Source organism: Jaculus jaculus, chromosome 7, assembly GCF_020740685.1.
Source record: "Jaculus jaculus isolate mJacJac1 chromosome 7, mJacJac1.mat.Y.cur, whole genome shotgun sequence".
In the NCBI taxonomy this organism is placed as follows: Eukaryota; Metazoa; Chordata; class Mammalia; order Rodentia; family Dipodidae; genus Jaculus; species Jaculus jaculus.
Genome location: NC_059108.1, coordinates 119,007,594 through 119,032,355, shown reverse-complemented (window position 1 = coordinate 119,032,355; position 24,762 = coordinate 119,007,594). Strand labels below are relative to the sequence as shown.

At 43.7% G+C, this 24,762-nt stretch overlaps 1 protein-coding gene across 1 annotated transcript in view; it reads left to right on the top strand.

The window, feature by feature from the left end:
- Positions 1-22,073, top strand: part of LOC101617647 — a 44,209-nt gene extending 22,136 nt beyond the window's left edge. Inside the window, exons 3-9 of the mRNA XM_045155583.1 lie at positions 482-617; positions 3,193-3,507; positions 5,742-5,939; positions 8,533-8,730; positions 10,039-10,257; positions 16,055-16,190; positions 21,832-22,073. Of these exons, the coding sequence (XP_045011518.1) occupies positions 482-617; positions 3,193-3,507; positions 5,742-5,939; positions 8,533-8,730; positions 10,039-10,257; positions 16,055-16,190; positions 21,832-22,073 (1,444 nt within the window). The remainder of the gene's footprint in view (positions 1-481; positions 618-3,192; positions 3,508-5,741; positions 5,940-8,532; positions 8,731-10,038; positions 10,258-16,054; positions 16,191-21,831) is intronic.
- Positions 22,074-24,762: the final 2,689 nt, after the last annotated feature.

The window sequence follows — 24,762 nt, the reverse complement described above, 5'->3', positions numbered from 1 at the left end:
GTTGGTTTCAACATTGAATTTCCCAGCAGAAAGCAGAACAAGTACAAGACTTAACACTGGGTTGCTTTCCTTTCTAATTTTTTTGAGCCATGACCAGTCTTGCCCTAGAAATAGTGAATGGTGACATAGTTCTTTTCACAAGAAGTATATTTTGCTTGGTATGCTTACTTAATACATTTTAAAAAATACTTTATAGGTTTTTAAAATTCATTTGAAAGAGAGAGAGAAAGAAAGAGGGAGAGAGAAAATGGGCACAGCAGGACCCTACAACTACTGCAAACGAACTCCAGACACATGCGCTCCCTTGTGCATTTGGCTTATGTGGGTCCTTTGTCTTTTCAGGCAAGCACCTTAACTGCTAAGCCACCTCTCCAGCCCTATTTAATACATTTTAGCTGGAAGATTTTTCATTAGTTTTACTTAATTTGGAAATTTATTGTGTTGGTTTCATTCTTTTGTTACCTAGTAATATCTTACATAGAGTACATCTGGTGGAAAGAGAAAAGACAGAGCAAAAAGCAGTTCTCTCAGAGGAAAAGCTGTCATGCCCTAGCAGGATCCCACCTCATGTGAATCTGAGAGGACAAGAAGATTCCTTGGACATGTTCCCAGTGAAGGTGAGTGAAGGTTCGACTGACTGTTGAAGAAACAAGATTTGTACTACCTTGTATTACTCCATGAGATAAGGGTAAATGTTGACCTTTTATTTTCATTTTTTTGAGGCAAGCCCAACAGACTGGCTTTTATTTTTTATTTATTTATTTTTTTTTATGAGTGAGAGCAAGAGAGAAAGAGGGAGAGAGAAGAGAGACCATGGGCATGCTAGGGCCTGCAGCCACTATAATCAAACTCCAGATGCATGTGCCACCTTGTGCGCACATGCAACCTTCTGCATGCATCACCTTGTGTGTCTCGCTTATGTGGGATCTGGGAAGTCGAACATGGCTGCTTAGGCTACGCAAGGCAAGTGCCTTAACTGCTAAGCATTCTCTCCGGCCCAATGTTGGTCTTCTTAATGGAGGTCCTGAGGAAACAGCATGGTGGACTGGAAGTCCTTCCCTCCTTCCTATATGTACATGTGTATGTGTAACCAAGTGTGGGTGCATGTGTGTGCCTGTGAGTGTGCTGGTCAGAGGACATCCTTAGGTATTATTCCTCAGGCACCACCAACCTCTTATTGAGACAAGGTCTCTCACTGGCCCAGAACTCACCAAGGAGGCCGGCCTGGATGGCTAGTGAGCCCCAGGGATCTGCTTGTCTTGCCTCCCCCATGCTGTGACTACAGGGGTGCATCAGCAGGCCTCCCATTTTCACATGGGTTCTGGAGATCGCTCAGGTTCTCGTGCTTGCAAGACACACACCTTACAAGCTGAGCCATCACCCCGGCCCCTGGAAGCCTTTCCAGTATGTGGAAAATATGTGCAAGGAGGATTGAACGTCCCTGATTTTGCCAAAAAGTTTGGAGGGAATGGGGCCGTGAGACCATGGGGAGGAGAGAGGTACGGTGAGAGAGGGATGCTGGAGCTCTAGATTTCTGGTAAGGATTAGTTTCCATCGCTGACAAAACCAGGGGCTGTGGGTCTGGATACAAGTGGTCAGAGAGGCACTGAGAAAGTGAAAAGTATTCCAGCTGGGGCCCAGGAATCACCAAGCTAAGTCGTCAGTGGGTTGTGGACACTGGCCACTGACCTCTAGCATTATGGCATGGATTTGCTTTAGGAAGGAAATGAATTTGGGCTCTGGTAGCCAGTGATTGATAGGGTGAGTAGAAGACGCTACAGAAGTCTGAAAGAGCAGGAGAGAAGACAGACTGTAGTCGAGGAAGTGATGAAAGCTTTCTGCGAAATCCTTACATTGTAACAGTTTATTACATAACTTGACTATAAAACAAGGACCTACATGATTTGATTAATGTGAGGTGTTCCATTAAAAAATCAGGTGCTGGAGAGATGGCTCAGCGGTTAAGGTACTTGCCTGTGAAGGACCCAGGTTCGATTCCCCGATACCCATATAAACCATGTGCACAAGGTGGCATATGTGTCTATAATTTTTTTTTTTTTTTCTGAGATGTGGTCTCGTTCTAGCTCAGGCTGACCTGGAATTTACTATGTAGTCCCAGGGTGGCCTCAGATTCTCAGCAATCCTCTTACTTCTGCCTCTCAAGTGCTGGGGTTAAAGGCGTGCACCACCATGCCTGGCCTAAATTTGTTTGTAGCAGCTAGAGTCCCTGGCATGCCACTACTTTCTCCCTCCCCCCTCCCTTTTCACTCTCTGCTGGCAAATAAGTAAATAAATAAAAATTCTTTGCAATATTCTCCAAGAGTCAGAGTCCATGCGGCTCTGACCTTTCTTCCTCTGTCCTTGTCCCCTCTAGGATTTTAGTGATACAAACCTGTCATCACTTACGTAATTCTTGCTCCTTTCCCATTTCTCAATTTCCCATGACAAAACCTAGAGCAACTGAATTTGCTAACTCCAATTTCAAAACTGGCAGCGGTGCCCAGGTGGGGGAGAACACCTTGCTGAATTTGTAAAGGTGGAATTCTCCCATGGAAGTGGGGCAAATAAGTATCACATGATCTGCCTTTTTTTTTTTTTTCTTGTTATGTTTATACAATAGAAGCAGGCGAGGGGTGGGTAGAAATGTAACTTCTTTCATTTCTACTCTTTTATTATCAAAGTTATTATATCAAATAAACATAATGTTTTGTGAAAACATCCACTCCGCTGACTTTTCTTTCTCCCTTTCCTTTCTCTCTTTCTTTCTCTTCCTTCCTTCCTTTCCTTTCTCTCCTTCTTTCTCTTCCTTCCTTCCTTTCCTTCCTCTCCTTCTTTTTTCCTTTCCTTCTTTCCTTTCTTTCCTTCTTCCCGCTCCTTCCTTCCTTTCTTTTTTATGTTTGTTTTTTGTTTTTTTGAGGTAGGGTCTCACTCTCTAGCTGGAGCTGATCTGGAATTCACCTATGTAGTCTCAGGTTGGCCTCGAATTCACAGCGATCCTCCTACCTCTGCGTTCCGAGTGCTGGGATTAAAGGTGTGCACCACCATGTCCTGGTTCTCTTCCAATTATTAAATTTATTTCCCCCTGAAGTTTTGTGCTATTATTATCTACACAGTTCAAAAGCAGGGACAAAGATGTCTCTGCTCTGTATTCAGTGGTAAGTGGAAGTTTACCCTGTGTGTCGGTATATTTAGGATGAGGGTGAAGCTATCCTGGCCAACAACCTTGAGAGAGAGAAAACATTTTACTCTGAAGGACTGAATGATGGGCAGCAGATTTGGGACGATTATCTACAGGATCTGATCCATCAGGAGAACCAAGCGTCTGAGCTGGATGGGCCTCCAGATGAGGGCAGTCGGGGACCCACAGCTGAGCGATCCCAGCACCAGAACTTCCTCAGCCACTTGGCTACTCTTCTGAGTGACAGCATTGGCCCCATTCCGGCCACAGAGGACGCCGTGGAAGAGAGGATACAGGAAATTGGCACCAGCGAACGGTCATGGAAATTGGTAAGTGAGACAGAAAAGCCATTCTTTCCAACTTGATTCTGTTTGAGATGTTGATTTTGACATTAGCCAGTTTAGCTAACATTGTGGCCCTAGGTTGTAGCTTTTGTTAATTTTTATTTTTTATTGACAACTTCTATACTTACAGACAATAAACCATATTTCCCTCCCTTCCTCCACTCTCCCCTTCACAACTCTGCTGTCCTTATATCCCCTCCCTCTCTCCATCAGTCTCTCTTTTAATTTGATGTCATCATCTTTTTCTCTAATTTTGAGGGTCTTGTGTAAGAATTGCTAGGCATTGCAAGGTCATGGATATCAAGGCCAATTTCTGTCTGGACAGCTGTATTGTAAGGAGTCCTACCTTTCCATGGGCTCTTACATTCTTTCTGCCACCTCTTCTGCAATGGACCCTGAGCCTTGGAGAGTGTGAAGGAGATGTTTCAGTGCTGGACACTCCTGTCACTTCTTCTCAGCACTCTGTTACCTTTTGGGTCATCCCAGTGGTTATCACCATCTGAAAAGAGAAGCTTCTCTAACCAGAAGTGAGAGTTGCATTAATATATGAATATGAACATTAAGTGTAGTGCTTTCAGGGCAGTTTGGTGAGAATAATATATACATTTATCCAGACAAGAGCAGACTTTATACCCCTAAGGCTCATGACCTCCCCTGCTTTTGATTAGGTTTTCATTACCAGGCATGTATTCCCTACCTTAGAGAGGGCCTTCAGTCCAATTATAGAGCAGTTGGTTTTCCCCAGAGCAGACATGCCACTATTGCACTCATTCAGTCATTTGGCCTGTGTGGCCAAATTTGAGGCTTCCAGTGTCCATTGTTTTCACCGCTGATGACTTCTGTCTCCCATAGGGCAGCATACAGTACAGCTTTTTCCAGCTTTCAGTCGGCTGGTCTATAGGGAGAAGGTTTTCTGCTCAGCACCAGCTTGATTTCTCAGTGACTTTGCTGCTCAGGCATGTGAAGTCTTCAGCAATAGGGTCTTACCGTCTGTTTCTCAAGGGAAACTAAGGGACTTGGCAATAGCCTGTAATGTTCTGGAGGCAGCACTGAGTCCTAGTTTCAATGGCCTTTTTCATTACTACAGTAATAGACAGGAATGGGTGTCTTTGCTGTGTTGGACGAAGTATGGAGAGAGGACAGAGCTGGGAGACCCAGCACGAGCATTTGTCAGCTGTCTGCTCTTGGGCAGGGTGCTCATCCGTTCCTGCCTCAGTTTCATCTGGGAAATGGGGTGAAGGGGTGCAGTTCTGACCTCACAATATGGCTGCAAAGATTAAATAGGTCACTACATGACAAATTCTTGGTATAGTGCAGTGTAAATTCAGTAATTCTAACTTAGAAACAGTTCCACATGAGCTGGGCATGGCAGCACAAGCCTATGATCCTTGAATTTGGGAGGCAGGGGCAAAGAGGACCGTGAGTTCCAGGCTAGCCTGAGCTACATAGCAGGACCCTGTCTATAAGAACCAAAAAACATATAAACAATCAAATACATAAAAAGTTAAAAATTGGGGCTGGAGAGATGGCTTAGCGGTTAAGCGCTTGCCTGTGAAGCCTAAGGAGCCCGGTTCGAGGCTCGATTCCCCAAGGACCCATGTTAGCCAGATGCACAAGGGGGCACACACGTCCAGAATTTGTTTGTAGTGGCTGGAGGCCCTGCTGCGCCCATTCTGTCTCTCAATCTCTTTCTCTCTCTCTCTCTCTCTGTCCATCACTTTCAAATAAATAAAAATAAAAATAAAAAAGTTAAAAATTATTATGCAACTTTGTTTCTTAGTTCTAAAAAAACCCTTATCCTTATATGTCAGAGCACTGGGAGGCAGAGACAGTAGGATCATAGCAAGTTTGAGGCTAGTCTGGTCCACATAGTGAGTTATAGGACAGCCTGGGTAAAAAAGTCAAAACAGACAAACAAGCAAACAAAAAAAAAAACGTACTGCTACAGCTGGGTGTAGTGGTTTATACTTGTAATCCCAGCACTTGGGAAGCTGAGGTAGGAGAATTGCTGTGTGTTAGGTCAACCTAAGGGACAGACTATCTCAAAAACCCCAAAATAAACAAACAACAAAAACTCCTCTGTTTGTCCAATCTTGTCATCTGCTCAGTAGCTCAATGTCACCTCGATATTAATAGAAACAGGACTTGCTCACAGGTTGAAGCAGTGTAGAAGGCATGGAGCTTAGGGAGTGTTTCTATACATGGATCTTTTCTTGCAGAGAACGGAAGGCCTGCAGCAGGAGATCGAGAAGCTCACAAAGCGCCTGGAGCAGCTGCATCGTCTGCATGAAGAAGCTCGAGAATCCCTCCAACCAGAAGAAAACTGTAGGGATCAAAAAAGGCCCTTGAAACATCCAGAAGAAGACATTGCCATCAATGACTTTTCTCCAGGGAGATTAGACTCAGGAAGGAACAAAGTAAGAACTTCAGGAAGGATAGACATTTCTTAAGGAACAAAATTGATCATATTTTATCAATAGCTTACATCACTAAAGCTGTATTATATGTATGTATGTATATACGTATGTATGTATGTGTGTGTATGTAAAAGACTTCATATGTACATATAATTTTCTTCTCTCTGTCCCCCCCCCCGCTTTTTTGTTTGTTTGTTTTGTTTTTTGTTTTGAGACAGGCTTTTGCTATATAGCTATGCAACACTGGCTGGACTCAAGTTTGTGGCAGTCCTGCCTCAGCCTCCCAAGTGCTGGGATTATAGGCTTGTGCCATTGGACCCAGCTTATACATATATACATGTATGTATATATCTCTATCTCTATCTATCTATCTATCTATCTATCTATCTATCTATCTATCTATCTATCCATCTATCTATCTAATATATATATACACATCACTGTGAGTTCAAGGCCACCCTGAGTCTACCAAGTGAATTTAATATTTGTTGGGGGGCTGTAGAGCTGGCTTAGCAGTTGCTTGCAAAGCTTAAAAACCCAGGTTTGATTCCCTAGTATCCATGTAAGCCAGATGCATCTGGAGTTTGTTTGCAGTGGTTAGAGGCCCTGGTGTGCCCATTCTTTCTCTCTCTCTATCTGCCTCTTTTCCTCTCTCTCAAATAAAAAAAAGGGGGGCTTAGTGGTTAAGGCGTTTGCCTGCAAAGCCAAAGGATCGAGATTTGATTCTCCAGGATCCACGTAAGCCAGATGCAAAAGGGGGCTCATGTATCTGGAGCTTGTTTGTAGTGGCCGGAGGCCCTGGTGTGCCCATTTTCAATCTCTCTCTCTCTCTCTCTACCCCTTTCCCTCTTTCTCCCTCTCAAATAAATAAAGTATATTTTTAAAAAAATTAAATAAACATTTGTTGGGCTGGGGAGATGGCTCAATGGCTAAAGGCACTTGCTTACAAAGCCTTATGACCTGGGTTCAATTCTCTAGCATCTGTAAAGACAGATGGGTGTTAGTCTGCAGTAGCAAGAGACCCTGGTATGCATATATACATACATAAATGTATAAACAAATAAATAAAAATTTAAATATATATTTAAAAACATTCATCTTTTGGGGGAGTAGCTCAATGACTAGAGTCTTATTTGAAAAGCCTGACAGCTGGGGCTGGAAATACTGCTCAATGGTTAAGGCATTTTCCTACAAAGACTAGTGACCCAGATTTGATTCCCTAGTACCCATGTAAAGACAGATGCACACGCATCTGGTGTTTGTTTGCAGTGGCTAAAGGCCCATTCTCTCTCTCTCTCTCTCTCTCTCTCTCTCTCTCTCTCTCTACCTTTCCATCTCTCTCTGTATGTCTTTCTGCTTGAAAATATATACATAAAAATATTAATAAAACACAACAGCTTGTTTTCATTTCTCAATACCTATGTAAAGCCAGATGTACAAAATGGCACATGAGGGGCTGGAGAGATGGCTTAGTGGTTAAGCACTTGCCTGTGAAGCCTAAGGACCCTGGTTTGAGGCTCAATTCCCCAGCACCCACGTAAGCCAGATGCACAAGGTGGCGCATGCATCTGGAGTTCGTTTGCAGTGGCTAGAGGCCCTGATGCACCCATTCTCTCTCTCTCTCTGCCTCTTTCTCATTTGTGGCTCTCAAATAAATAAATAAATAAAAATAAACAAAGAAAATTTTTTTTAAATGGCACATGAGTCTCAAATTCATTTGCAGTGGCAGGGACCCTGGAGTGCCCATACATACTCTCTCTCAAATAGATAAATTAAAATGTTTAAAAAAATTGTCATAACATTTTTGTCACACCATTTAAGGTAATTTTGCACATAGTTAAGTTACTCCATGTATATTAATGGATATTGATAAGTCCCTGAATAGTAGAAAGAATACAATTTAAGCCAGGTGTGGTGGCATATGCCTTTAATCCCAGCACTCGGGAGGCAGAGGTAGGAGGATCACCATGAGTTCGAGGCCACCCTGAGACTACATAGTGAATTCCAGGGCAGCCTGAGCTAGAGTGAGACCCTACCTCAAGAAGATAAAAACAAAACAAACAAACAAACAAACAAACAAACAAAAACCAAATACCAGAGAGGGTATGAATGTTCCAGGGTCTCTCCTGGCTGTAAACAAACTCCAGTTGCATGTGACACTTTGGTGTATCTGGCTTTCTGTGGGTGCTGGGAATTGAACCCAGTATGCCAGGCTTTACAAACAAGCACCTTTAACTGTTGATCCATCTCTCCAGCCTCACTTATTTGATCTTTGCATTACTTTTCTTTTAATGTTTTAAATAGCGTGGTAATTCTGTAGGCAGGGATTTATTATGTCCTTATAGTACTTTCCTGGAATAGATGACATCATCAATGCTGTGGTTTAGCTCTTATAAAATAGACTGTTTAACTGTGCCCTTGGTGCCATTGAGTCATTACTTTGACTTTCCTGATGAATAATTTATATTTATGGTGAAAATATTTACTTGTGCAAGTATGATTAAGCCTGCAGCTCATTAGTATGGAGTTGTGGGTTGTGGCGGTGCGGGACGGCATGCTAAAGCACATTTCAATTCTGTTCATTTCTACAAAGGAAAACTTCAGGACTCAGAATTCCCAGGTTGATAAACACAAGAAGTCCAAACAGTTAGAGACACTGTTGAACGCTCAGCAGAATTTGAAGACACCGAGAATGGAGGAGAAAATTCAGAAACTTCAGAAACAGCTCAGTGATTTGAAATTGTCAAATAAAAATATGAAAACTCAACTGACAAGAATCAATGTCCTTAAAGTAAGTAAAGGAAGTGAGGCTTTGCAAAGTCACTTAAGTTTGCTCCATTCCTATATTTGCTGTATGTCTCTCAATGAACTTTAAAAATGTTTAATATAGAGTATCATGGTAGAAAAGTATCCCTAGCCGGGCGTGGTGGCGCACGCCTTTAATCCCAGCACTCGGGAGGCAGAGGTAGGAGGATTGCCATGAGTTCGAGGCCACCCTGAGACTCCATAGTGAATTCCAGGTCAACCTGGGCTAGAGTGAGACCCTACCTCGAAAAACCAAGGAAAAAAAAAAAAAAGGAAAAGTATCCCTTATTTATTTATTTTTTAAAACTTTTTTGTTATTTATTTATTTATTTGAGAGCTATGGACAGAGAGAGAAATAAGCAGATAGATAGATAGAGAATGGGCATGCCAGGGCCTCTAGCCACTGCAAACGAACTTCAGATGTGTGCGCCCCTTGTGCATCTGGCTAACATGGATTCTGGGGAATCGAGCCTCGAACCGGGGTCCTTAGGCTTGACAGGCATATGCTTAACTACCAAGCCTGAAAAGTATCCTTTTAATTTAGAAAGTATGAAACTTTTTTCTTTTTCATATATCTATATCTTTTATTTATTTATTTATTTATTTTATTTTTCAAGGTAGGGTCTCACGCTAGCTCAGGCTGACCTGGAATTCACTATGTAGTCTCAGGGTGGCCTCGAACTCATGGTAATCCTCCTACCTCTGCCTCCTGAGTGCTGGGATCAAAGATGTGCGCCACCACGCCCAGCTCATATATCTCTATCTTTAAAAAAAGGCACTGCTGGGAGTGGTGGTATATATTAATGAAGATTGATAAATCCCTGAATAGTAGAAAGAATACAATTTAAGCCTGGTGTGGTGGCACACGCCTTTAATCCCAGCACTTAAGAGGCAGTGGCCGGAGGATTGTCGAGAATTCAAAGCTAGCCTGGAGCTTCAGAGTGAGTTCCAAGTCAGACCTAGAATGAGACCCTTCCAGGATAAAACCAAAAATAAGTACTAAATAATAAACTGCAGGAGGTGGTGGTGAAGGCCTTTACTCCCAACACTAGGGAGGCAGAGGTAGGAGGAAAACTGCGAGTTTGAGGCCAGCCTGGGACTACAAAATGAGTTCTAGGTCAGCCAGGACTAGAGTGAGATACTACCTCAGAAAAACAAATAAATAAAATTTTAAGAAATTTAAAAAAATTTAAAAAGGCATATGTGTGGGGAACCATGCTCCACCACGTCTGTCTGTTATTTACAGGAGATCTAATCAAAGTCATCTTTCTTTCATCCACATTCATCCTTACAGGACAAAACCATTGAAAAGCTCAGGCAGTCCTTAGTGAAAGTTGAAATGATGAAAGAGAAGGCAGTTCCACAAACAGACAATTTGAAAACTACATTAGACTCTGGAGAGCAAGAGGAGACATCGGACAAAGTGAGGGCCAGTCAGATGCCAGCTGGTGTTACTCCTGAACACCCCACTATGAACAGCACGCCGAAAGGAGTCTTGGGACAAGAACAAGAGGTCTATTTTTCAAATAAAACTTTTATTTTATTCATTTATTTGAGAGAGAGAAAAAATGGGCATGCCAGGGCCTCAAGCCACTGCAAATGAACCGCAGATGCATGCGCCATCTTGTGCATCTGGTTTACATGGGTTCTGGGGAATCGAACCTGAGTCCTTAGGTGTCACAGGCAAGCATCTTAACTGCTAAGCCATCTCTCCAGAACTGGTCATTTTTTTTTATTTTAAAATATTTTATTGTTTATTATTTATAAAGAGAATGAGCAAGCCAGAGCCTCTAGCTACTGCAAGGAGTGAACTCCAGATGAATGTGCTGACTTGTGCATCTGGCTCTCCGTGGGTTCTGGAGAATTGAACCTAGAGAACTGGTCATTTTTAAAAAATGTTTATTTATTTGCAAAGAGAGAGAGAGAAAGAAACAGAGGGACTATGGATACACTAGGGCCTCTTGCCACTGCAAATGAACTCTAGAAGCATGTACCACTTTGTGCATATGGCTTTATGTGGGATATTAGGGAATTGAACCTGGGCCAGCAGGATTTGAAAACACTCCCCTTTAACTGTGCCCAAAGAGGTCTTTCTTTTATTAACATGTTTAAAATTAATTTCATTGAAATGATCAACAGCCACCTCAACTTAGACTCTAACTAACTCAGATTCTTAAAAGGGAATGTATTGGCTTATGGGGTCAAAAATAAGTTAAAGGGCTGGAGAGATGGCTTAGCAGTTAAGCGCTTGCCTGTGAAGCCTAAGGACCCCGGTTCGAGGCTCGGTTCCCCAGGTCCCATGTTAGCCAGATGCACAAGGGGGCTCATACATCTGGAGTTCGTTTGCAATTGCTGGAAGCCCTGGCTCGCCCATTCTCTCTCTCTCCCTCTATCTGTCTTTCTCTCTGTGTCTGTCACTCTCAAATAAATAAATAAATAATTAATTAAATAAAAAAAATAAGTTAAAGACGCTACCCTCTTAGAAGGGCAAAGGTAGACCTGGGCTTCAGGATGCACACCTGGCACCTTAAAAGACTTTCTCCCATTTCTTCTTGGCACCTATGTAACAGGTAGTCTGAATGCCAGTGGCTTTTCCCATGTGACAGGAAGCATGACCACTGATGGCTGGGAAGTTTCATATTTGGTTTCTGTGATGGGAGAAAGAATCCCAGGAAAAGGTCTTTTTGGCCCGAGTTAGGCCCAGTGCATCTCGCCATGAATCCACCGTGTGGGCATGAGAGATGTGATTCTTTTAGCTTAGGTTTGTGCACACAATCTCTGACTAACTGGCAGGTAGAATCATATGAACGAATATAAATTCCAAGGAAACTGTGTGTCTTGGATTCTGTGTGACAATCTAGATGGCTCTTTTAAGATTGCTTAGATTTTCACTGTACTTATAGAACACTGTTCCTTTTCTGGTGGTGCTGGGGCTCAAACCCAGGGCTATAATGTCACATCTCCATCCGGGATTCTTTTATTTTATTTTTTTTGAGGTAGGTTTTCACTGTAGCCCCGGCTGATGTGGAATTCACCATGGAGTGTTAGGGTAGCCTCGAACTCACGGTGATCCTCCTACCTCTGCCTTCTGAATGCTGGGATTAAAGGCGTGCGCCACCACTGGACTCTTAAATTTATTTATTTATTTATGAGAGAAAGAAGGAGGGAGGGAGGAGGGCAGGAGGGACATACTGGATTCTTAAGAAATTTGAAACCAATTTTTTTTTTGTTTGTGTTCGAGGTAGGGTCTCACTCTGGCCCAGGCTGACCGGAATTCACTATGTAGTCTCAGGTTGGCCTGGAACTCACAGTGATCCTCCTATCTCTGTTCCTGAGTGTTGGGATTAAAGGTGTGCGCCACCATGTCCGGCCCAACTGGTTTCTTTAGGATACACTTAGAACAAAATCCTGTGGTCATTTTCTTTTTCTGGGAGTAGGGATGAGACTCAGCCCTAGAGTACTTGCCTAGCATGTGCGTGTGTCCAATCACCAGCACCACAAACAAAACAAAACAAAACAAAACAAAACAAAACAAAACAAAACAAAACAAAACAAAACAAAACAAGGCTACAGCCATTGTTTCTTCTCAGTTTCCATCTCTTTTCTCTGAGTGTTCATTTTCTTCCTCGTTCTTGTCTCTCTCATTGTCCATTGGTTTTCAGCCAAATCTCCTTTGGACAAACAGCAGCTCACTCTTCGTTTTAGAGACAATTTTCTGCCTATCTTGCCTGATTCCAGTGATCACATCTTTGTCCAGTAGACATGTGGATGTAGCTTCTGACCATTTACATTGTGTACTGTTATATTTCTGATTTAAAGCAAGGGATCTTCCATGTCTGTAAATGCTGGTTGAATTGATGAGTTCTTAAAAAAAAACAACAACTATTTATTTACTTATTCAAGAGAGAGAGTCAGTGAGAGGGCTTGTATATGGGTGCACCAGGACCTCTTGCTGTTGCAGATGAATTCCAGACATAATGCACCATTTTGTGTGTCTGGCTTTGCGTGGGTACTGGGGAATCAAACTTGGGCAGTCAGGTGTGTAAGCAAATGCCTTTAACTTCTGAGCCTTCCTCCACAGCTGTACAAACGTGGTTCCTGTGCTCCATACCTGTGTGTGTGTGTGTGTTGAGGGGGGTTATTTTCATCACCTGGTCTGTCTAGATGGTACTGCCTTGCTATTGCTATTTTCTGCTTAAAATAATACCAAGTTATTTGCCTTTTGCCTGTTCATTTCAAAATCATTTTAGTTGCCCTGGTCATTGTATATTTTCAGCTTAGAGTAGCTGCTGGTTAGGTTTACTTAATGGATTTCTAAAAAGATATGATTTTTGCAGCTCACTATTGCCCTCTTCTGTTGTAACAGCGAATGTAGATTTTTTTTTTTTTTGTTGGTTTGCTTGTTTGAGGTACTAGGGATTGAACCTAGGGCTTTGAGTTTGCTAGACTAGTGCTCTATCACTAAGCTATAAAAACAGCTTTTAATTTATTTGGAGCAGTGCTGGGGAGATGGTTCAGTGGTTAAAAGTACTTGCTTGCAAGCTGGGCATGGTGGCGCACGCCTTTAATCCCAGCACTCGGGAGGCAGATGTAGGAGGATTGCCATGAGTTTGAGGCCATCCTGAGACTCCATAGTGAATTCCAGGTCAGCCTGGGCTAGAGTGAGACTCTACCTCGAGAAACAAAAACAAAAAGTACTTGCTTGCAAAGCCTAGGTTCAATTCCCCCAGTACTCACGTAAAGCCACACACACAAAGTGGTGCATGTGTCAGGAGTTTGTTTGCAGTGACAAGAGGCCCTAGTGTACCCATTCTGTCTCTCTCTCTCTCTCTCTCTCTCTGTGTCTTACTCTTAAATAAATAAATAAAATATTCAAAAAAAATAACTTTTTTTGAGACAAGGACTCACTAAATTGCCCATATTGGCCTTGGGTTCATTCTGTACCCCAGGCAAGTCTTGAACTTTCAGCTGTCTTGAGCTGGCTTGCAGGTGTGAGTTTGGTTTCTAGTTTGCTGGAAGTCTTGTCGTGGGGATGGAGGATGATGTCTAGTTCTGTGAGCCCTTCCTTTTTGAACAATTCCCTTTTTCCACTCCTTGTCTGTACCTTCACTACCACCACTAAAGGACACCCTGCAGCCTCCCCGCAGAAACCTTGCCATATAGAGCTGCCATTCCTGGGTTTGTGTGCTGCCAAGCCTCTTTCTGTCCTTCCCCACCAGCCAATGTGCTGACTCCCCAGTTCGCCAACTTGTTCTCAACACGGGGAACTGTCACGTTTCTGGGTGGGAAGATTGTCTGTGTTCTACGCTTGTGGAAACTGGCGTCTCTCTCCTCTAGAGTTGCCACTGCAGGCTCGGGATATCCATTATCCATTTCCTCAACCACATGCCAATGGAAGGCTATAACATTCTTCAAATATAATTTATGATCCGAAAAAGAAAAAAAAGCTGGGTGTGGTTGTGCACATCTTTAATCCCAGCACTCGGGAGGCAGAGGTAGGAGGATCGCCCTGAGACTACATAGTGAATTCCAGGTCAGGCTGGGCTAAAGTGAGACTCTGTGTCAAAAAACTAAAAAAACCAAACCAAACCAAAAAACCCAAATATGATTTATGGCCTTTGGAGGATGGGTTGAGAGGTATGTATTGAGTACTGCCTTTATCATATAGCAGATCAAAACCCCAAAAGGCTCTTGCCAGGTCTAGTAGTAGCATATGCCTGATCTAGTAGCACATGCCTATGCTCCCATTCATCTTAGGAGACTGAGGCAGGATGATCAGTATAACCCTGGTGTTTGTTTGTTTGTTTTGATTTTTCCTGAGACAGGGCCTTATGTAGCTGTCCTCAGAATCCCTATGTTGTAGCCCAGGATAAATGGCCTTGAATTCCTGATCCTGCTGCCTCCACTTCCCAAATGTGCTTCCACACCCAGCCTTATGAAATGCTGAGGACTGAACCCAGGGCCTTGTGCAAGCTAGTCAAGCACTCTTAACAACTACATCCCTACATCCCTAGTCCTGAACCTTTAAAGGCCAGCCTGGGCAACATAGTAATATCTCATTTCAAAACAAACAAAAAATGCAAATAAAATACAGTAACTGGGCCAGGCAAAGTGACATACACCTTTAATCCCAGTACTTGGAAGGCTGAGGTAGGAGGATCACTGTGAGTTAAAGGCCAGCCTGAGGCTACATAGTGAATTCCAGATCAGCCTGGATTAAAGCAATACCTTACTTTGAACCCCCATCCCCCAAAATAAAATACAGTAATTGCTTTATGAGTGAAAAATAGAAAGCAGTATAGAATTAGATTTGGTATACAGAAGTGTAAAAATAAGAAAAAAAAGATTAAAATGCAGAGGAAGTTTTCTTAGAGGTGTGTGCTACCAACCCCAGTGCAAAGGAACTTTTAAACATATTTATTTATTTGAGAGAGAGAGAGAGAGAAAGGCAGATAGACACAGAAAGAGAATGGGTACGCCAGGGCCTCCAGCTGCTGCAAATCAACTCCAGATGCCTATGCTACCATGTGCATCTGATTTTACGTGGGCCCTGAAGAATCGAACCTGGGTCCTTTGGCTTTGCAGGCAAGCAAGCACCTTAACCGCTAAGCTACTTTTCCAGCCCCGACAAAGGAAATTTTAAAAGAACTTTTGTAATATAACAGACCATTTTATTAACTTAAAAAAAATTATTTGAGCATGCCTTTAATCCCAGCACTTGGGAGGCGGAGGTAGGAGGATTGTCGTGAGTTCAAGGCCACCCTGAGACTCCATAGTGAATTCCAGGTCAGCCTGGGCTAGAGTGAGACCCTACCTCGCAAAACCAAAAAAAAAAAAAAAAAAACAACAACAACAACAAAAAAACTATTTGAGCTGAAAGTGGTGCTCATGTATTTAGTCCCAGCACTTGGGAGGCTCAGGTAGGAGCATCATGATGAGTTCAAGGCCAGCCTGGGCTACAGGGTGAGTTCCAGGTCAGCTCAGCCTAGGTTAGAGTGAGAGCCTGATTAAAAAAACAAAACAATACAAAAAAAAAATACAAGAAAAAAAATTTGAGCTGGGCTAGTGAAGTTTGCCTGTAAGTCCAGCATTGCACTTAGGAGAGGGAGGCAGGAGGATGATGGATTCAAAGCCAGCCTGCAATGCAAGAACAGCTCAAAAACAACAACGCAATACCTGCCCCCAAAGTAGGCTATCTTCTAATGAATAAACTTTACAAGACTAAATTTCTAGTACCAATTTCATTATGCATAATTAGTGGGTGACTCAAACTAATGCTGTATCTTGGTGTGTGTGGTGGTCCCTTGCAGCCTGCTGACTTCCGAGACACTATTATGAAGATGCTGGGATTCCACATGAAAACAGCAGACAAGGAAATCATCAATCAGCTAAAGCTCGTCATTCAAGTGTATGAGATAGCAAGCAAATGCAAGCTTTCTTCTGGAGGTGAGACTCAACAAGAGACCTGAGGAAGCTGTCCTCACTGTTGTCCAGAACTTGGCAGATGTGGTCGCCTCCTATGGCGTCTCGACTCTGGTTACATTATGAATAAAAGGCACTAGAGTTTTTTTTCCTTAAACTTGTTCTGTCCTAGGATCTTTTTATTTTTTTAAATTTTTATTAGCATTTTCCATGATTATAAAAAAAATATCCCATGGTAATTCCCTCCCCCCCACTTTCCCCTTTGAAATTCCATTCTCGATCATATTACCTCCCCATCACAATCATTGTACTTACATATATACAATATCAACCTATTTTTTTTTAACATTAATATTTTTTATTTTAAAGAAATTTTATTTATTTTGAGAGAGAGAGAGAGGAGGAGGAGGAGGAGACAGAAAGAATGGGTACACCAGGGCTTCCAGCTACTACAAATGAACTCCAGATGCATGTGCCACCTTGTGCATCTGGGTGGGTACTGGGGAATCGAACCTGGGTCTTTTGGCTTTTGCAGGCAAGCACCTTAACTGGTAAGCCGTCTTCTCCAGCCCCCATGTTTGTTATTTTTAACTTTTCTTTGTTATTATCTTGTTCTATACGTTTATTTCTGGTCTTATTTGTATTGTTACTTGTAATATATAATAGCTATCCATAGCTATCCAGTTACCTTTATTGATAACAGTATTGTAACCAAGACATGAGTCAGACATTTGGACAAGTTGTAGTTATATCCATAGTTTTGAGAATTGACAACTTTCATAACCCACAGAAAGCCAGGTAAAGTTATATTCTGGAATTTGAGTCTATCTTTGTTTTCTTTTTCCTTTGTTTTTAGACAGGGTCTCATTCTAGCCTACTCACTGTGTAGTCCAGGGTGGCCTGGAACTCATGACAATCTTTCTACCTCAGCTCCAAAGTGCTGGGATTAAAGGCATGTGCCACCATGCCTGAGTATCTTGCTTATTTTTTTTTTTTTGTTGTTGTTTGATTTTTTGAGGTATGGTCTCACTCTAGCCCCTGGAATTCACTATGTAGTCTCAGGGTGGCCTTGAACTCACAGTGATCCTTTTATCTCTGCCTCCTGAGTGCTGGGATTAAAGGTGTGCACCGTCACACCCAGCTTAATTTAACTATTTTATTCATTGAGCATACGGGTATCAGATATGAGGTACTGAGGGGTAGGAAGGCCATTGAAAATTCCTGTAAATAGGCAATAAGGTATACTGTGAGTCTTATTGTCCCAGTATTTAATAGTATCAACCAGTGTGTTTCACTAATGGCAGGCTGGTCTTCAAGCTAATGAGCTTCTCCTGTTTCCTTTCGACACTTTTTGTGTGTAATATGTGTGGTGTAGCACTGCGCATGTGCCGACACAGAGGCCAGAAGGGGATGTAGGCTGTCTTTCCTCTACTACGCGTCTGCCTGTTTCCTTGAGACAGAGTTTCTCTTGGAACATGAAGTTGCTGTTTTCTTTTTTGAAAATATTTTATTTTTATTTATTTATTTGACAGAGAGAGAGGGTGGGGGGAGAATGGGCTTGCCAGGGCCTCCAGCCACTGCAAACGAACTGCAGATGTGTGTGCCACCTTGTGCATCTGGCTAATGTGGGTCCTGGGGAATGGAACCTGGCTCCTTTGGTTTTGCAGGCAAACACTGTAACCGCTAAGCCACCCCTCCAGCCCCAAAGTTGGTATTTTCATGAGCCCCAGTGAGTCTTGGGTCTCTGTTCCTCACAGGACTGGGATTACAGACATGCCTAGCCAGGCCTTGCTGTTTTATTGATCCTGGCAAACTGAACTCAAGTGGTCTCAGACCCTTATATTGCAACAAGTGCTCTTACCTGCTAAGTCATCCCCCTGCCCTATATTTGGTTGGTTATTTAAAAAATATTCACTTATTTGTAGCAAGCAAAGGAAGACAGAGAGGGAGAGAGAGAGAGAGAATGAATGAGAATGAGAATGAATTGCTGCCACAGATGAAATCAGATGCATGTACCATTCTGTACATCTGGCTTTACATGAGCACTGGGGAATCGAACCTAGGCTGTCAGGGTTTTCTTGTTTTGTTTTTTTGAGGTAGGGTCTCACTCTAGCCCAGGCTGACCTGGAATTCACTCTATATTCTCAGGGTGGTCTCAAACTCATGGTGATCCTCCTACCTCTTCTTCCCACACAGGGTCTCACTCTGTGCCAGCCTGGAACTCACTGATGGATCCAGGTTAGCCTGAAACGAAAAGCAATACCCTGCTTCAGCCTTTTGAGTGCTGGGTTTATAACTACCATGCCAGGCTTTGGATTACGTATTTTTGGATCCAGTGTCTCACTATAGATAAGGTTGACCCAGAACTCACTCTTTAGCTCAGACTGGCCTTGAATCCACAGTAATCTCCATATTTCAGCTGCCCAAGTGCTGAGATTATAGATGTGAACTACCACTGGTGGCTTTTTTTTTTTTTTAAATTTTGAATCAGAGTCTCTGTCTAGCCTAGGCTGGCCTTGAACGCAATGAATCCTCCTACCTCAGCCTCCCAAGTGCTGGGATTAAAGGTGTTTGCTACTACATCCAGCCTTTAAAAAATTTATTTATTTATTTATGGGGGGGGCGGGAAGAAGCAGAATAATAGAGTAAGTATGGGCATGCCAGGGCCTCCTACCACTGCAAACGAATACCAGATGCCTGCGTCACTTTGTGCATCTGGCTTCACATGGGTACTGGGGAATAAAACTGTGGTTTTTAGACTTTGTAAGCAAGTGCCTGGCTTTGCTTTGAAAATAGTGTAATTTATTTTACATTTTACTTAGAATACTAAATTGTTACCTTCTGATGTAGTTTTTTTTTTTTTTAACTTTATTTCAGAGAAAGTGGGGCATGATAGGGCCTAAAGCCACTGTAAATGAACTCCAAGAACATGTGCCCCTTGTGCATCTCGCTTATGTGGGTCCTGAGGAATCGAGCCTGGATCTTTAAGCTTTGCAGGCAAACTCTTTAACTGCTAAGCCATCTCTCCAGCCCCTCCTTTTTTCCGAGGTAGGGCCTCACTCTAATCCAGCTGACCTGTAGCTCACTCTGTAGCCCCAGGCTATGTGATCCTCCTCCCTCCGCTTCCTGAGTGCTGGAATTAAAGTGTGTGACACTGCATCCAGCTTAGTGTTCTATATGTGTATTTTTTTGGCTTAAAAAATATTTTATCTTATGTATTTGAAAGAGGGGGGAAGAGGCAAATAGAAAGAGAGAATGGGCATGCCAGGGCCTCCAGTTACTGCAAACAAACTCCAGATGCATGCATCCATTGTGCATCTGGTTTAGGTGGGTCCTGGGGAATCGAACCAGGGTCCTTAAGCTTCCCAGGCAAACGCCTTAACTGTTAAGCCATTTCCCCAGCCTCCTTTTTGTGGTTTTGACTTGTGGTGCTGGAAATTGAACCTCAAGGATAGTAGGTAGGCAAGCACTCTATTCAGAGCCACATCCTCATCACTTTCCCAAGGTAGTTTTAGATTTGCCTTCCGTGGAAACAGGTCAGAACCTGGACTGGTCTATTGGACTCACTGCTTGCTGGTTGTGGTCATTTAAAAGGTTTCCTGTCAGGCTTAGTTTTAGAAAGTGCATCCACATGGACGAGGGATGGGGTTGCAGTGGGCCTTCAAGAAGTAGCATGCTGGACGAAAATGATGGACAATACTCATTCAAGGAAAAAAGGAAGCCGGACATGGTGGTGCACGCCTTTAAGCCCAGCACTCAGGAGGCAGTAGTAGGATGATCACCATAAGTCCAAGGCCACCCTGAGACTACAGAGTGAACTCCAGGTCAGCCTGGGCTACAGTGAGACTCTACCTTAAAAAAACAAAACAAAAACAAAAAAAAGACATGCCTTCTACATGGCTGCAACCACGGCTCCCAAATGTGCCCTGGTGTGCTGTAGGAATTTTAGCATGCCATGGAAAAATTTGAATTTATTATTTTTTCTTTCCTCCTTTCCCTCCCTCCCTCCCTCCCTTCCTTCCTCCTTTCCTCCCTCCCTCTCTCTCCGTTTTTTTTCTGAGGTAGGGTTTCACTCTTCCTCAGGCTGACCTGGAATTCACTATGTAATCTCAGGGTAGCCTCAGACTCATGGCAATATTCCTACCTCTGTCTGCCAAGTGCTGGGATTAAAGGCATGCACCAACACACCCAGCTCTATTTTTTCTTAAAAAATTTGTTTTATTCATTTATTTGTGGGGGGGGGAAGGGAGAGTTGGGGGGAGATAAATAGGTACGTAGATTCTGGCAGACTGAGTGACTGATAGAATGGGTATACCAGGATCTCTTGCTTCTGCAAATGAGCTACAGATAACTGTGCCACATTGTGTATCTGGCTCTACATGTATACTAAGTAACTGAACCTGCGCTGGCAGGCTTTGCAAGCAAGTACCTTTAATCACTAAGCCATCTACCCAGCCCCATATTTCAAATTTTAAAGGGAGAAACACTAATATTTGACACCTGTCAGCAAAGTGCACAAATACTAGCTCCAAAGAGTTTATAATTTCAGCATTCAATGACACTTCATTATTTTGTTGACATCTTGGTGATATAAACAGCCCAGGACTTCTAAGGACTTATAAATTTTTGCTAAGGAAATCTCAGCAGTTAGTAGTCACTTATCAAGGAAACCCAACTGTTGTAATTAAGATAAAATGCTGACACATGCCTTTAATCCCAGCACTTGGGAGGCAGAGAAAGGAGGATCACCACGAGTTTGAGGCCAGCCTGGGACTACACAGTGGATTCCAGGTTAGTCTGGGCTAGGAGACCCTACTTCAAGCCCCACCCCCCCAAAAAAAATTCCCTTTGAATACACTCATTACTTTTGTTTCTTTGTTCCTTGTCTGCTGCACGTAATGAATCTTTGATGTCTTGGTTGTCTTAATTTTGGCTTTGCAGTCCCCAGTGATGGGTGGGAACCCACTGCGTCTGCTTACAATGATTCTGCCTACGATACTTTGTAGCTGCTAAAATTGAACACACGTATGCTTTCTGAACAGGAAACTCCATACCTACATATACAACAAATGTGTGTCCATACACACAAAATGATACTTCATAGATTTCTTTAAGGTAACACTGTTCATGATTGTCCCAAAGTGCAAACTATGCACCTGACTACTTGTAACCTAAGCATGGCGGCCGGCTCCATTAGTGAGTTTAGATCTTTGAGAACTGAAATGGGACGCAGAATTTCTCAGCAGCCAAATGAGAGGAAATGGCTCTATGGCCAGAACTGGAGTTAGAATGAAGGAAATGGGTACAGTTATAGCACCCTCCCCCCCCCCCCCCCAGAAAGGTGGGGAAAGCAGCGAGCTAAAGGAAACCTTGTTATTTTCTGAACACCTGTCACTAAACAGCCTTGTACTGTAACCCTTCTCTGGACGTGAATACTTTGTCTTATTTTGTTTTTGAGGTAGGGCACGAGTCCAAGCTGACCTGGAATTCAGTATGTAGTCTCAGGCTGGCCTCGGACCCACAGGGATCCTCCTGCCCCTGCCTGAGTGCTCGCCAACAGTCCCGGTTTGAATACTCTTGTCACAAATTTTAAGAAGAAACTTGGCCCGGATTTCTGGAAGCCCCCACTGCTCTGGCGATATCTTTTTTTTTTTTTCCTGGTCAGTTAAAAAGGGGTTATTGGTCCAGAAAGACCAGAGCCAGAGGGCAGAGCCACCGGTCATATTCTACCCGGGTTCCATCACTCTGCGGCCAAAGCACGGGTCGGGCGTGGCAGCCCGAGACCTGCATCGCTCTCCTCCCGGGCCTCGCTCCACCCTCCCCGACAAACGTCACTGTCGGCAAAGAGGCGCCATCGGTATCCGTGCACCCGACTCGGCGTCGTCGTTTCGCGTTCAAATAACCTAGCGGCAGTCCGCAGACGGGGAGGTGACCAGGCCCGAGCCCAAGCGCTCCCGGGAGGCGCCCGCGGGACGCGCTGCGCGTGCGTAGGGCCTCTGGCCCTGGACGCGACACGGAAGCCGCAGAGGGCGGGCAGCGGCTCCAGCCGACGCCGCAGGGGCGGGCGCCGAGGAAACGTGAAGGACGTCGGAGCTGACTGCTGGGGACCGCGGTGATTGGCTGGTGGAAAGACGGAGTTGAAGCTAACCACGGAACCCGCCCCGACTCCAGCCAATCAGCGCTCTGAGGGGCGGAGCCATGGGGCGAGGCGGGGGGCGGGGAGGTCTCGCGGGATGAGGAGGTCTCGCGGGGTGGGGAGGTCTCGCGCGAGCAGGTTTGCGGGACGCATCCGAGGCAGGATCTCACAGCAGGCTCGAGGGGGTGCGTGTGGAGGGCGGTGCCGCGCTGGGTGCACACGCGCAGCTTGGGTGGCCCTGGTGCCCGTTGTGTCCTCCGCTGCTGGTTCTGCGCTCTGGGGGCTGGTTCGGATTCCCAGGGTCAGGGATGGGACCCGAGACTGACTGTCGTACTGCTAGACAAGCACGCTGCCACTGAGCTGCACGCCCTGTAGAGATTTAAAGACATATACCTAGTTTATGAGCTGTAACACACAGTTTTTCCCCTAAATTAGGGTTTTGCATTGTTTACCTGAGTTTAGCTATCCCACGCTTTACTATGTGATTTTATTTCATTTTTTTTTTTTTTTTTAGGAGATGTCTTTTATTTCAGAATAGTTTTTACTGTTACAGGAGCACCCCAAATTTGAAGGAAGAGGTTGCAGTGTAAAATGAGCTCATTGAATGATACGTAGATACCATTTCCACTACAATTTTTAAGTGCTGGGTATCGAACCCTGGGCCTTGTATGTGTTAGGTAAGCACTCTCACTGAGCTGTTATCAATATTGGTGTATATTCATAAGGTTTATTGGTCTATAGTTTTACTATTTATTGTTTATTTTGTTGGTGCTAGGAATTGAACCCAGGGCTCCATGCATGTTAGACGCATACTTCCTTGCTTGTAATGCGTCCTTGATCTCAAAACAAAAGGTTGAGATATCTGTAGTTACTCAAAAGGTAGGCCTGTCTATTTAAGATGCCACTAGGGAATTCAACTACCACATATTGTTTGCCAAGTTAACATGTGCAAATATCTACTTACAAAATGAAATTAGAACAAATATTTTGCTACTCTAGAAGTGGCTTGCTGTATGTAAATTACATTGCTTTTATACCTTTATAAATTGCGATCACCAAGCATCTCACAACACAGTGTGGTCAAGACTTGCCAAATGGAGGCAGGCATGGCAGCAGACACCTGTCATCTCAGGGTCCTGGAGGCTGAGGCAGGAAGGAGGCTTCTAAACCAGCCTGAGCCCCAGAGCAAGATTTATGTAGCAGTGAAGGCTACATGGGATTGCAGCAAGATTGTCTCAAAGACGGGCCATGGTTTGTCGAGGGAGGACTGGGATAGAGCTCAGTAACACAGTTTTCCCAGCAAGCGCACATTCTGAGGATCGACCCCAGGCACTACAATCATCTAAGTTAAATTAAAACCCAGAGTGGTGGCACACACCTTTAATCCCAGCGTGTGGGAGGCAGAGGTAGGAGGATCGCTGTGAATCTGAGGACAGCCTGGGCTGAAGAGTTAGTTCCAGGTCAGCCTTAGCTAGAATGAGATCCTGCTTCCAGAAAACCAAAACCAAAAAAAAAAAAAAAAAAAAAGGTAAATTAGAAAGGAAGTCTTATGTCCAGATGTATCTATAATCATACTGGGCTTGTGTCTTAAAATCTTTTTTGTTTAGTTAGAGAGAAGGACCATAGCATGAATTGATATCATAGAATAACTGTTCAGCCCTAGATACACTCCATGTTCTATTTTTCTAACAATATTTTCCTTCTGTATCCACATACTTTAATAATGGTATTTTCGTCAGTAATGTGCAGTTGGTATTTGCTTCACAGAACAGGTATGACACTTCAGCCTCCTGTGTTGATATTTATTGACTGTCATTGTACAGTGGCTTAGAGAAAGTAGATGGGGGCTGGAGAGATGGCTTAGCGGTTAAGCGCTTGCCTGTGAAGCCTAAGGACCCCGGTTCGAGGCTCGGTTCCCCAGGTCCCACGTTAGCCAGATGCACAAGGGGGCGCACGCGTCTGGAGTTCGTTTGCAGAGGCTGGAAGCCCTGGCGCGCCCATTGTCTCTCTCTCCCTCTATCTGTCTTTCTCTCTGTGTCTGTCTCTCTCAAATAAATAAATAAATAAATAAAAATTAAAAAAAAAAAAGAAAGTAGATGGCAGGAAAACATGTTGTAGGCTATTGAAATAGAAATCAAAGTTTCCTAGCCATGAATTTTTTTGTTTTCTTTAAGCAGGGTCTTACTCTAGTCCAGGCTGACCTGGAGCTCGTTTTGTAACCCAGGCTGGCCTCAAATTTATGGTGAACCTCCTACCTCTGCATCCCAAGTACTGGGATTAAGGTCCTGCACCACCACATGCAAACAGTGTGTTTTTTTGTTTGTTTTTTGAGGTAAGGCCTCACTGTAGCCCAGGCTGACCTGGAATTCACTATGTAGTCTTAGGGCGGCCTGGAAGTCAGAGCGATCCTCCTACCTCTGCCTCCTGAGTGCTGGGGTTAAAGGTGTGTGCCACCACGTC